At 36.2% G+C, this 14,730-nt stretch overlaps 1 protein-coding gene across 2 annotated transcripts; it reads right to left on the bottom strand.

Moving 5' to 3' along the window:
- Nucleotides 1-127: 127 nt before the first annotated feature.
- On the bottom strand, nucleotides 128-14,379 carry DECR1 (2,4-dienoyl-CoA reductase 1). Of its 2 annotated transcripts, NM_001245500.1 has the most exon segments (11): nucleotides 128-325; nucleotides 424-486; nucleotides 803-949; nucleotides 2,914-2,986; nucleotides 4,227-4,326; nucleotides 7,593-7,740; nucleotides 10,138-10,187; nucleotides 10,190-10,224; nucleotides 10,375-10,432; nucleotides 11,354-11,556; nucleotides 14,270-14,353. In NM_001245500.1, coding segments are annotated over 5 exon segments (369 nt in total). In that variant the 5' UTR covers nucleotides 14,336-14,353; the 3' UTR covers nucleotides 128-325; nucleotides 424-486; nucleotides 803-949; nucleotides 2,914-2,986; nucleotides 4,227-4,326; nucleotides 7,593-7,740; nucleotides 10,138-10,180.
- Between the last annotated feature and the right edge of the window lie 351 nt (nucleotides 14,380-14,730).

Raw genomic sequence — 14,730 nt, 5'->3', positions numbered from 1 at the left:
CTGATTGTAGATAATAGCATGGCTATGTAAGACAATCTAAAGATCAATGAAATATTAGTGACCAACTACTGTTCACTATTGGCAACAGAATAGATTTTACATTGGAAAAATGTACAAACTACATTCAAAATACCACAATTTCAAAATATTTTATTAAATTAGCATAAAAAAGATTTTGAAGGCTACTTCTCAATTGGTTATTTCTAAATATTAATGAAAAAGTAGTGGTTCATTTCCAAGAATCTCCACCATAAAGTCATGTACTTTATGAGCCTTTTGTTTTTCTAATCATTGCTTCCATCATATCCCACTGCTCTTTGGTAACCTAAGCAAAGAAAAGAGATTTTATTGTAATTTCACATAATCATAATACTTGCACATCAAACAATCTGAATATAAAATAGCAAACAAGGAAATTAATACCCTCTTCAAATCATTGAATTCTCCTGCCATAGAAACATATTCTCCACCATCCATTCTGATAACCTAGAAAGAGCACAAACAGTGTATTTAGTAATTGTGTGATTTCTGCAGTATTCCCGTGTTATGAACTATGAAAATAAATTTTACTGATTTGGGTGAAAAATGACCATACTCAAAATAATGCAATGCAATCACTTTCAAAAGTTCTTTTTAAAGGTGTTAACAACCATGCATTACACTTAAAAGATGAATAATACTTGTAAATAATTTTAAATCAAGATGTTTTGTTTCTATTCTGAATCCAGGGCTTTAAGAAAATATCAGTGATATGCACACTATCATCAGGTTAATTGTAAAAACAAGATCAACCAAAACTCACTGCTCCATTAACCCAGCTTGCATAGTCACTGCAGAAATATGCAGCAAGATTTGAAATTTCTTCTATAGTTCCCAGACGACCACAGGGAATCCTCTCAATAATCTTCTTCTCAAATGCGCCTGTTGGGTCAAGGCGGCTAAAGGCACCCTGAGAATTAAAAGGAAAATTTAAAAAAAAGTTATAACAACATCAGAAAATAAAATCCATCAGAGATTTGACTCCACATGTACAATATGGAAGTTAATATTTGTAAGCTGTCTACACCCTGTCAGTAGCACGAAAAAGAAGGAAGCAGAAAAGAAAAGCAATTTATCCCTGTTGTACTGATATGCATCTATTGATGATAAGTTGGAATTTAATCCATTTGGGATAGTCACCCACCATCTATCGGTGGTAAACAAAAGGGTTTAATCATCTGTTTTTCCTCAAACACCCTTGATAAACATTTGAGGAAATAACCAAGACTCAAAATTGCTGCATGGACAGAGGAGAGAAACAAGGGGAGAAGAGGAACAGGAAAGTGACCAGAAATAAATTATAGATGACTGAGTAAATAAAATGGAAAAGAAAAAACCATCAAGTTCAGTTAAAGTGCAGCAACTGCTAAAGCTAAAGTAAGTCATCGGAAGCTTTAGTTCTTGAATAGCTTAAAATGGCACAGGAAATAAAAGGGTTTTTTTTCTCTACTGCTCCACAAGGAAATAACCTCCTCACTCAAAATCAGAAATGTATCAGTAACATTTATGTTAAATTACTGGAGTTATGATTTAAAGCACATTGTAATTCATGTAATCATGGCTGCAAGCATGCCATTTAAGTCTTCTATTGTCATGTTTTTAATTGCCAGTTTATAAGCCTAACAGTGTTGTGCTTCTATGCCTTACTCTTTTCCCATCATGACTTAAAACAGTATGATTTAAAGCCATGGATATTGCCCCCAAGGCAGAAAACCTTGATTTTGTGATATGCTGTTGGCCTTCTTATACTTTCAGGAAAATTTCAAGTTGAAACCATACTCCAAATGTAGCATTTTAGTAAAAACACACAGTAGTTATACACTATTAGGTTATACACTATTAGTTCAAAAACGGAACATTACCTGGATGTAGCACTATAGACATTTAAATCCCTTAACTTGCCAAATGTTTTTCTTCTACTGTTACTTAAAAATACACAAGATACAAGGCCTGGAGAACTCTTGGTCTGATCCTCTAAGGGTATTTCAACATTCTTATAATCCTGCTAATTCTGCAACTTATTTTTATTTCTAGTGAAAAGAGTAAAAAATAAGTTTTCCAGTGTAGCATCCAAAACTGACAAGAGGGGAAAATGAAAGAATAGTAAATAAAATAAACACACAAAAAATTAAAAAATAACCAACTCTGCACCCCTATTCCCAAAAAACCAGCAAAAACAACTGTGAAATATTTTATGGAAAAAGCAATACCATTATTAGTTGTTAGTGCTCATAATCATAATAATTTGATCCAATGGGAAATGGATCCTCCTTTCTCTTCTTGCAGGACTGCTTTCTTTATTCTTCCTGTTCCAGCTGCTCTGGAATACTTCCTTCAAACCCTCCAGTCCTCCTTCTCACTCACTTCAAAGCTTCTCATCTCTTTGCCAACTTAGTTTTTCTCTTTCTAGTTTTGAGATTTTCAACAAAACTAGTGAGATTCTGTTCTCATATACCTAAAAGAGATTCTAAGATTTTGGAATGTTTCAGATGTTTTGTTTAAAAATATGGGGTTAGGCAGAAACAGGAACTTTACTCCAACAACTGTAAAAATTCACTGCACTTAACAAACTAAGTACACAGAAATATGAATCATCATTAACTACTTTGATATATCAATTATTTGAAATACTAAAAAAAAGAAAGGTTCTATTTATATCAAGTGTAGTAGAGAGGACAGTGGCAGGTCTCAGAAGTTCAAGAAATCCTATTTTATAAAAAGACTAAGAGGGAAGTGTGTTCAGTATTCCAGCACAGTCTTGATTATCAAGGAAATCATATTAGAATTTACAGCTACAGGAAAGTTAGACTGTTGTGAAGTTAAGTCTGTACTACAAAGCATATTCAAGGTTGTGTTTCACTTCATGCCATGTACCTTTGTTTTTATTGGACCTGGTTGAATCACATTGAATCTCATGCCATATCTACCCCATTCAGCCGCAAGAGACCTAAAAATTCATTAACAGAATGCATCAATATTTTAAACACAATATTGTAATCCTATTCAGAAAAAAAGAAATTAAAATTTAATCAAATGTGTAAATATTAGCACATTCCTGAAACAGGCAATTTCTACTTAAAGGGGTTTTTTTGTGCTTAACAAAATAATTTCAGAGAAGCAAAAAAATCTCATTCACCAACAGAAGATGATTGTAATCACAGGTAAAGCAGGGTGAAGGAGCAATGCTTTCTCCCTTGCAAAGCAGGGATGGTGTTGGCACCTTACCAAACAACTATTAGGCCATCATCTTTCTGTGGCAATTTAGATTATCTCACAAGTATACATTTCTAACATTTGCAACATAGCTCTCACATTATGTTTTGAAATAAAACAGAGGATACATTTTAAAACAGGATCACTAGAATAGCTTTGCTTTATGACATTTTCTCTGCATGATGAGTACTTTGGATGTACTATGGTGAATGAATTAGCTGAGTCATAACGTCTCTGAAAAGTACACATTTCCGTTACAGCTCTGTAGAACAGAAATCAAGACCATTACTCAGTCCCTCATTTTCTTCCAGATAAAGAATTCTAGTTACTAAAAGGCTTTCAATCTATTCAATTCTTTCTGCTGAAGTGCAGAGGAAAGATCTATGTGCTATGAGGGACTAGCCTGAAATTAAAATTGAGAGTAATCCTTTTGTTTGCTGAGCAGCATGGATATGTCAACATGATACTGTTCTGAACTAAGTAGAACTGCAGACTTTAATTTTAAATAGTGACAGGAAACAAATTTGTTGATGAAACTAAACAGAATTGAAGCCACGCTATACTGCACCCAAATAACAGGCATGTATTTTCATCAGACAAAAGAATGTAGAAGGTGCTACAGATCTCAAACAGTCCCCCTAATAGCTGTTCACCTATGCTGGTTCACCTATGAGAATGCAAGAGAACCTGATTATCAAAACACTGTGAAACAAACTTTGGAACTTGCAATTGCCAAAATAAGTAGTTCTACTTGTCCTTATCTCTGTATTGTAAAAAAACCCAGTAGCAGTTAATACTTCCCTCTGTAAGAAGTTGTCAGCATACTAGTTTCTTGCTAGGACACTGGAGCCTGGATTGAACTCTTGTGTTAATGTGAAATATGGGGAATACACTAATGAGCTCCATTTTTATAGACCAACTACCCCTCCCTAAGGATGTGGAAACCAAAGCACACATTTTGCTGTATTACTCACTTGCTCATTGCTTCTACACCAGCCTTGGCAGAGGCACTCGGCAACACAAATCCTGAACCACTCTCTGCATAAATTGTTGTAATAGCCAGGAATGCTGCCCCTAGAAGGTGCAAAAACATTTAAAAAACAACCCCCACCACACAAACCAAACAACCCTGAAGATCAAACTCTCAAGTTCAGGTAAAAGCAAGCTAAATCGTACAAAAGTTTTCAGCTCAAATGGGCTCACTCTGGGCACTGAAAAGGCATTTTAAAAATACAGTGTTTGAAACTTTCTTTTCAATCCTTTTTATTTCAGTTCCCTCTTTTGCATGAGTGTTAAGAGTTGCTCCAGGTAAGTGCAAATAGCTATTGATTAGGCTCTGAAGGTCTAAGCCCTCAGACTTCCACTAATAATGAACTTAATGCATAAATTAGTCTAACTGGAGTGAAGGCCTAAGATCTTACAGTGTTTTTTCAGAAGCTGCCCTAGTCTAGTTGTCACTAACCAGACATTTTGCCCTAAATTCATCAATTACTGAGTGGGGTAAAAAATCAAAACCAAACCACAACAACAAAGAAAAATCACAAAAAACCACAAAAAAACACAAAACTCCCCACCAAACAAACAAACAAAACCAAAATCTGAAACAAAAACCAACCAAACAAAAAAAGAAAAACAAGGAAAAAAAATCACCAGTAACAGTTAGGTTTGGCATAATCTGAAATTACCAGCTGAGATCTTGAGTTAGCATTTATGCAGAAAAAAAAAGAAATTCTCAGAAGCCTTTTCTGCAGCAGAGCCAATTACAGAGTGAAACTGCATAACATTTCCTATTATTATCACAACAAACTCCATTCTAAAAGAACTACTGTCTTTTATATGCGATATTTTATAACAGATTTAGCAAAAACATTCTAGAATATAACGGAAACTGCAACTGCTTATTTAATCTTTCTTTTATAGAATCCAGCAGATTATGTCTGATCAATGACTGGCATGAGCTTACTGTAGCTGGGAAATGAAGGACAAGGGATAACAGTTCACTGCTTGCGTCACAGTAACTAAAATAACCGTTCTACTTACTATATTTTAAAAATAATTTCATTAGAATAGCTGCCATGGGGATATTTCTAAAACAATATACACAACTGATAGACTGCATGTAAGTAGAGACTCAGATAAAAAAATTACAGCAATATTACACAAAAGAAACTAAAGAGAATCATAAGCACTAAATGAAATGCCAGCAGATATCCAGAAATCATGGGCCTTGTTTATAAAAAAGGAGTCTTCACTGAGAGTCTTTGAAAGGCAAAAAACCATAGAACAACTTTGAAGTTATCTAGAGATGATTGTTAATTACACACCTTGTAGAATTAAACCACAGGTTTTCTTTTTAAATATAGGTTAAATACAGGTAAGCTAGGTGAACCTAACACAGAAGTAAGAATAACTGAGAAATTTACCGTTCTGATATTTACAGAACACTTCAGCTCATACACAACTTTTATTTCTAAAGCCTATACTCATAAAATGGACAATAAGTGATCAATTAGCTCCTCTCACTTTTTAAAAATAAGTAACATGCTAGCAGATTACAAGTTCCTTTTAAATACCATCACAAACTTGCAGTACAAAAGCAGAGAACTTTTATTTACTACGTTAGACTTAATGTAGGTCACACTGCAGACCTAAAGGACATCACAGTGTTCTAGAAACTGTCGGATTCATAGTATCCTCACATACTGCTCTGAAACATTTGCACTAGATAGCATCACTTTAGAAACTAAGGTCTCTCCTCAAACTAAAAAAAAACCAAAAAACAACAAGCAAGTACAAAGAAAATGAAGGTGAGAAGACAAACATATGACTTACTTACAAAAATATGCCTTAAAGAAAGCCTTAAACAAAAAGTCTTATTTACAGATGGACTCCCCTAGAAAGAAGACATGCAAGTAATAGCAAAAGAAATTCACATGTTTTGGGAGCTTAGAAGTCAAAGAAAGAGAGACAAAATGAAGATGAATGATGTCATGTCTGGATTTTACCAAATTTGAGGATGGAAGTAAGGAAAGTAATATTGTTTTCATTCAACCCCAGCAAAAACAAAAGCATGTTTCAATCCGTATTTCACATTGCTACACCGGCACACCACATGAACCTGGAAGACCATATTTCAATGGTCTGCCATAGTGATACAGTAAGTCATAGCTGGGAATGGGTTTCTTATGTGGGAATATCAGCACTAGAATGGTGGAAATTAATTTTTCATGTGCTGCTAAAATATAGAGGGGACATACTTGTATACTAACAAAAACTGCTACACACCCACTGAAACAACATTAATTTCATATTGTAATAATTAAATAGCAAAAGCTCATGGAATACTTTTTGGAGAGGATTTTGAAGAAATTCAGCTAATTCAGAGGTTAAAGAAATACCAGGGTAAATACAAAAGTAGTATTTCAGCACAGTAGCTGTACCTAGAAGATGGGATTCAGTAGTGAGGGCACATGGAAAACCATAATTATATCTCACTGCTTTTAAATGAATTTGACATTATATTATTCTGATCTCATAAAATGAACTCCTTGATTTTCAATTTATAACTGGAACGTAAAATGAAAGCAGTTCTTTGTAAATAATCTGTGATATAACATAGAAGGGCATACTCACCTTTCCTTTTAAAGCAATAAGCTGGTTAAATAAATCTTTGGCTAAATAGTATATAAAAGAATATATAATATATATATATTATATTTTTTATAGAATAGTATATAAAAGGAAAGAATATTTTTAAGGTGAAGCTGTGATATTGAATTAAACTTCCAGGTAGTCCAGAATTAAGAACTAAACTTGGGAAAATAAAATCTATCACTGATTTAATTTCCAAAATTCTTCTTCAAATTATCTTAAAGGTAATATGCTTTAGTACTATTAGTCATATAGCACAGCTGTAAATTTTATTTTAATGTAGGACGAAAATGGAAAGAGATATCCTGACTTCTTGTTCATTTAAAGAATCCCACGTTCAGTTTAATGAAATTAACATACATAGAGAAAATTCAGAAGAAATAACAGCTTTTTTAAAAAAAATCACAAACCTTTATTTTTTTTTTTAATTTTAAAAATGTTTTACAACTAGAATTTTGCAATTAGATTTTTATATTCGGCCTTAGTTGGCCTCTGGGTCCAATTGCACAATGAAGTAGTTGTTAGCCAGATCTACTGTGTGATACTTAAGTACAGCTTTCACTGAAAAAATTCCTCTCTAGAAGAATGTTAAAAATTGTATTTGTCTTCTCACATGAACTCTCAAAACTGGCTATAATAACAGTAAGGCAAGAAAAGCAGGTAATAGTATGTCACAATGCTTAAGATACCTTTTTGTGCTTTAATGAGCTCCTTTCCAATTTCCAGAGTTACAAAAGCAGTACCATTAAGTACAATATCAGTTATTGTTCTCCAGGCATTAGCAGAAAGTCGTTCAGAAGGGGAAATAAAGTTTCCAGCTGCGTTGTTTATCACAACCTGAAACACATGAAGGAAAAGAGTTAACTCAAAATAACTCTTCTTGAGACAAAAGTAAAGAATTTACAAGGAGCTTTTTAGTGCTTCCCGGGACAAAAGTAAAAATACCCTCTTTGAATGAGGTATGAGGGGCAGGAGAATAGGGAGAATAATCCAAAAGAAATCTTGTGATTTCCAGCACAGATAAAGTATCAGTAACAGAAAATGAGCTGTATTTCCAAACTACTATACTGAGGACCTGTATAATGTAGAGGCTGACTGAAGTCACTATTTTCCATAGTGTCTCAAGTGCATCCTAACAGAAAAGTTTGCCCCTATTAAATTCCAGCATCACATCTATTTAATATAACAGACCCATGGGAATAGAAACAAAAGGTGGCAACCTGATGACTAGAGTCTGGATTAAGTGACTGCTGTGTAACAGGAATTCAAATCAGTTGAATGAAAATATTACGATACAATCAATGTACTGCAAACAACTACTACAAAACTTTTGTTAAATAGATGCACTTCCATCGCTTCCTATGAATAATCATCAGGTAGAGGATACTTACACTTCAGGGGACTAAGCACCACATTAGCAGTATTTAAACCAAAAATTATGTAGCCAGATCACCATATTTAATAATATTATGTGTTGAAGATGTAAACGATGTATTGTTAATGGAATGGCACCTTGATCCATGTAGGTTTGCACATAAAACGAACTATTTGTCCTGAAGAATTTCTGGGCTAAATTCTAATGAAGATATTGGAATTTTCAATATCAAAACAGAGCACAGTACATATTACATGAATGTAACACTAATAATATACAACAGCCATTAATTATACATATGGACAGCAAATTAAATTTAAAGGCCTTCCTGAAATCTGAAGGAATAAAAATCCAAACACCTTGGGATACTAACGAGGTTACTCAAATCATTGAATAAATACAGGAAAGACACAACAATAAAACTAGTGAACTAAGAAGTGCGCCATATGATCTTTTAGGTATATAGGATGGCCAAAATAAAACACGACAAAAGAATGATTGCTTTCTAATTGTGAGTAGCATTCTTGGAAATGGAATGAACAAAATAAAGATGGAAGACTTTCAAGTTACTGCCATTAACTTCTGTCTTTGAGAGCTCACCTCAAATGCAGTATGGCAGTAAGTGATACCCAGGATTCATAAACTAACATGTCTACAACTAAGAGAAATACTGGACAAAACTGAATATTCAATTTACTCTGCCATCTATCTTAAATAGACAAAATATGTGAAATTAAAGAGAAAGTAAATGATTGCAAAGAACAAGTCATGGGAAGCATTTATTCAGAAAATTATTGGTGCTCTAAATTTGTACTATACAGGAAGAAATCTCCTCCCTTTCTGCACACATGTAAAACCTGATGATCATGATTCTGACTTTGGCCAAAAACTGACTTAACTAATAGTGAAAATAATATCCAGAGAATCTTGTCTACAAATCAGGACAGTGAGCTGCCTTATTTCTAGCACTGTTATAGCATACAGCTATACAGTTGTATAGACTACAGTTTTTCTACTTCCTACGATATTTAAAATTCAGTAGGTTCTCTACCACATCTATAGGAAGCTCCTCATGAGTGCAAATTGTCTATAACACACACAATTTTAAATTTAGTGCAAATTGTATATAACACAGTTTTAAATTTACTGTAAACAGTTTTAAATCTGACTGTCCTTTACAATGATGCTACATCATCACACTTTTTATCAACAAGCAGAATCCAAGTTATCTCACAAATCAGAATTTTATTATTATTATCCTATTATTATTATTATCTTCAGACTGCACCAGATCACCCTCCTCACAATCTGGTATAAGGAGCTCTGTTGCTTTGTGCCAAACTATTAAAAAGCAAATGCTTGGCTTGGCTAAGACTTTTTTCTTCATTTTATGCGAACTTAATCTGCAAATTGGAACCTTCTTTGTGTATATTAATAAGCTACACAAGGATCAAAGAAGACATTTATGGTTCTTTCCATTCCTGTTTTGTGAAGCATTGTGTTAAGGTGTAATGCAGTAAACACAGGTAAATCACCTTTTCAGGAGGATTTAAGGGCAATATTCCATTCCCTTACTTCAATACTCCAGAACTGTCCCATTATTTGAAATGAGACATTAGACCTCAGAATAAGGGTAAAAATGTTTCGTCTACTTGGCCACTAAATATTTTAAGAACCACAGGAATAGAGTAACTGATCTAACTGTGAATGTTAGCTTTACCTTGAAGTATTGCCACTGTTCTGTCTACTGTCTTTTTATATTCCATTAACTTTCTATCTTATTAAGTTTCTTCATACCTACTGTGCAAAGTATTTTCAGTAATGAAGAATAAGTTCTTTCCTTTCCCTAGAAGACTTACATCAGGGTGTCCTGCTACTTGGATTGTTTCAGCAACAGCATTCTTAACTGAAACAGGATCTCTCACATCACACTGGATGGCATGAACCTAAAGAATAATGGAAAGGCAGTTTTAAGACTTAAAAACTATATCATTCATACATTAAACAAGTCCATAGAAGCATACAAATGCAAAATAAAAATCCAATAAAATGTAGAGTATAATATGTAACACATTCGTAATTCTGCAAAAATTTACCTTATTCCCTGTTTTAGAAGAAATTTCATCTGCTGTTCCTTTCAAAACATCCAGCTTCCTAGAAATAATTATTAACATCCCTTATGTCAGTTAAATGCAATTACAATTCAGATTACTAAAATCTTTTTTTTCTGAGCAAATATGAACTACAACTTAAAATATGTGTGTGCACATGCATGTTGCTGATTTTCATCAATTAAAACCCATAGCTTTAAACATAGTAGAGTAAAACTATGCTTAACCCCTAACTTTCTGAAAGAAAACTTTAAGTAATTTATGATTAGTGCTACTTTAAAGCAACTCAGAAGTGACAATGTAAGAGACTCTAAAGCTAAACAACATGTGATAAGCCAGAAAAAAAGCACATGATCATAACAAAATTATTTTTAGCTACTACTCTACTAGTATTAATAACATATTCACATTTAAATGAAACAAATTACTGTTAGGATGAATGTCACAACAAAACAAACACTGTTTATTTTGATTTTAAATAGATTGTTTTTCTAGACTTTACTGAAGTGCTTCTAGACTCTCCTGCAGTTCTTAAGAGCTGTAGAAAATCATCATTAAAGGAAAATCAGGGCTCTTGTCTTCTGAGACAAATGGATTTAATTCTTTACTGTAATTTAAATCTGTACCAAGAAAACCTGTAATAACATTTATTACTGTTCAATGCTGCCCACTGCAAATTTTTGTTCTCTTTAAGGCTTTACTTGAATTTATGACTAATATTTGAGGTTGTTTATTTTGCTGCCACATTTCATGAAAATGTGCTTAGTTTATTTCTTCCTACTGATTTTTATACCATTAAACATTTGCAGATAAATCTGCAAGTTTCCAGAATCCACATTGTAATTTAAACATGTATTGTAACTGAATAAATTGAATATTTTTTTTTCTGGTTTGTAAAGAATAAAACATCTATTCAGCAGTCAGGACTAAATGAAAGTTCTAAAACATCTTCATTAATATTTACCGGCTTGCTATAACACACGTGGCACCTAAACTGGACAAGGCTGTCGTCATCCCTTTGCCAAGCCCAGTACCTCCACCAGTTATAAAGGCCACTTTCCCTTGGTAGGTATTTGGTGGCAACATCACTTTTTGAAGAGGTGAGAAGAATGCAGCTTGTGGTGCACTGCTGTCTTGATGCAGCACATTTGGCCCACGGCTGAAAAACTGAAAGGAAAAAAACCAGAAAAGTTAGTTTATTATACTGCAACTAGAGAACTACTGAAAAAATACTTCAGTCATGCTTCTCACATTTTTTGTATCTATCACTTTTTCTAAAAGCATGTGGGAAACCATTAACAACTAATTACAGAAGGACTTGGGCGTCAGCTTGATATATGCACTGTAATTTATGCATAAACAAATCCATGTGATTTTAGGTTACATATGTATGTATTTACAAATTTTAAATCTTCAGTAATAGACTCCTTATCCTTTACTACTGCATCCAACCGAACCTTCTTCTCTGCTGGAGAACAGGACAGAATCAAACTTCACAAGACCTGCCCTAATGGCCAGTGGAGCTGCTAAGGAAACCAATGCCATTGCCCAGACAAAACCGGGCAGGGTTACGTTATCAGCATCACACCCTATCCCCCCTATCCCAGCAGAAATACCATGTACAGTAGTACATTAGCCTCAGAAGGACTGGTCCCTGCAAAAAGACACATGGTTGGAACACGTTTAAAAACAGATATGAAAAAAGAAGGAAATTCAATATTACATCTAGAAAACTATGCTAGTAAGAAAATACACCACAAATGTACTGAGAAATGTGTGATGTCACCAAGAAAGTTGCAGCAAAAATAGCTAAGAAGATATTTCTAGCATCCTAATATGCTAAACTAACTCAGACCCTAATCTAAGTATTGAATTAAATGCCTTGGGACAGAGGCACTACAATAATAATTGTGAAATTCCCTTATTATTTAAAATACAAAAGTTACCATAACCTGAAGCTGCAAATGCTTCCAAGTATGACAAAACTAGATTTACTTTATTTTTGATGTGCAAAACAATTAGAAGACAAAGTTATACTTATTTTCTCTGGTTTTACCTTGTACTTGAGCCTTTAATGTGCTTATTTTAATTAAAAAAAATCTAATACAATTTTGTGAAAGAAAACTGAATGGTTACTGTTGTATGATCCTGTTTAAAAAAAATTATGCAATTGTTCAATAGACTGACATGAAGAAGAAAGGTAGTTTTAAAATAGTAAAAATATTGCACCTTATTGTTCTGTTTACTAATTCACATTTTGAACACTAAAATTAAGAGACAATATATTCAGTGGTAGATGATTACTCTGGACTTCCAACAGCTACAATGCACTGAGGGTTTCACAGAGCTTCAAGCTGGCCTGCAGAAATGTGCACATGGATCTTTTTGAGTGGTACTATATATGCATAAGTAACTCAAGAGAAAACAGTGAGAACCACCATGGAATTACACAGACAATTTAATACATCTTAAAGCATGGTGCTTTAAGCAGGAAAGGGAAATGTGAAGGTTTCCCCTTTTGGGATTTAGTAGGCCCCTACTCATCCCTCTTCAGGAAAAAAGCTCCCTCTGGAAAATTTCAGCTCACGGCAGAGACTGCAACTCAAGACAGCATTTGGACTCCCCCTTCCTTCAGGACATGGAGATAATCACTGTGAGCGCTAAGACTCCCTGATCAGGTGCTCTAGTAGTGACAGACACAGCCCAGTCTTCTTGCTCTCCACGAAAGAAACACTGCAAGCAGCTTTCCTTCTGCTCCAGGGAGGAAGATTAGGACATGCCATAACAGAGGGAAGCAGAAGGCTGCACCAAGACTTATAAAGTATGGCAACGATAACCAGCCAGTAAAGTTGTTATAATTGAGCAATCTTTTAGTCAGACTGCTATCATCTCCTTACTGGCTTGCACAAGAGGCTTCTATGACAGCATCCGTGCAATTTAATAATTTAAAATTAAATCTCAGGTGTAAACAGAGATATAAAGAAGTCAGTAAACAGCTTTATAAAAAAACCAAACAACAAACACACAAATCACTAACAAACCAAAAAACAACCCTCACCCAAGGGGGTGGAAGCGAATTGTGAAATTACTGCAGAAAGCCATCTCAGAAACATAGTCGTCACTGGAAAGAAGTACCGTGCTCATGGAGAACTGACTAGACATGGCCTCCAGCAATATCCACATAGTCACAGAATCACAGAATGGCTTGGATTGGAAAGGACCTTAACGATCATCTTGGTCCAACCTGCCTGTCATGAGCAGGGACACCTTCCACTGTAACAGGCTGCCCAGAAATCCATCCGACCTGGTCTTGGACACCTCCACAGATGAGGCATCCACAGCTTTTCTTGGTAACATGTCTATATCTAACCCAAAGCACCCTCTTTCAATCTGAATCCATTCCCCCTTGTCCTGTCACTACATGCCCCTGCCAGATTTCTTGCAGGCTCCCTTCAGGTTCCGGAAGCCTGCCATAACGCCAACTCGGTCACAAGTCAACCCACGCCACTACTTGGACAGCAACATTCCAGCCATTTACCTAAATGGATGGCCCTGCACAGCTGTGCTATCGGGGCCAAAGGGCGACAGCACCCAGGCGGGCGGCACGGCAGCGCCCGGCGGTGGGGCAGCAGGCCGTGTGCCCGGGAGCTCAGCCCGGGGGCTCCGCGGCGGACAGCGCCGGCAGCTGAGGGGAACCGAGGGCCGCTCCCTTCCCGGCAGCTTTCCCAGCCCCGGCGGCGGGAACCGCAGAGCCCCGCCGTGCCCTCCCGCTGACGGGACAACGGCGCCCGGGCAGAGCCGGGGCGGCGGGGCAGGAGGTGGCGGGACATCGCGGCGCCGCCCGTCCGCCCTCACCCCGGCAGCGCGGGGAGTGCCTTACCCGCCCGGCGCCGAACACGCGGGGGCCGCGCACCCCGCGCCGCCACAGCCGCGCCGCCGCCGCCATCTTCCCCCACCGCGCTCTGCGCCTGCTCCGCGGGGAGGAGCGGCGGCCGCGGGGCGGGCAGCGGGGAGCCGGCGGCGCCGCCCCTGCCCCAGGTGCTGCAAAAGGAGAAGGTGTAAAAAATTTATTTAAAAAGGACGTTCTTTGATGTTTGATCTTTGTATACTTTCAAGCCTAACCAGCAAGAAAGGAGCTCACAAGCTCTAAGCGATGTCCAGGTGAAAAACAAATTATTTGTCGGTGGAATTGCCTTGCTAAGGCTTAGGGCTTGACATGATTCAGTAACCTCAGACCTAGAGAGAGAGTAACAAAACTTGGAAAGAGAGATGTACTACTGACAGTGGACACAAAGAATGCATCATTTATGGGCTACCAAGGGCATTTGGCAGAATCCCCAC

This window comes from Taeniopygia guttata, chromosome 2, assembly GCF_048771995.1.
Source record: "Taeniopygia guttata chromosome 2, bTaeGut7.mat, whole genome shotgun sequence".
Classification (NCBI taxonomy): domain Eukaryota; kingdom Metazoa; phylum Chordata; class Aves; order Passeriformes; family Estrildidae; genus Taeniopygia; species Taeniopygia guttata.
Note: the sequence above shows the minus strand (reverse complement) of the source record. Positions and strands in the feature narration are given on the sequence as shown.

What these genes read in the sequence shown, in the direction of transcription:
- DECR1 (XM_072924004.1), bottom strand. Translation starts at nt 14,335, where the DNA reads ATGGCGGCGGCGGCGCGGCTGTGGCGGCGCGGGGTGCGCGGCCCCCGC. An exon ending in AAGTAGCAGGACACCCTGAT is followed by an intron (nt 7,741 to 10,137) that starts GTAAGTCTTCTA and finishes CATGTGTTTCAG; the next exon opens with GTTGTGATAAACAACGCAGC. An exon ending in GGTGTAGAAGCAATGAGCAA is followed by an intron (nt 2,987 to 4,226) that starts GTGAGTAATACA and finishes ATGAATTTTTAG; the next exon opens with GTCTCTTGCGGCTGAATGGG.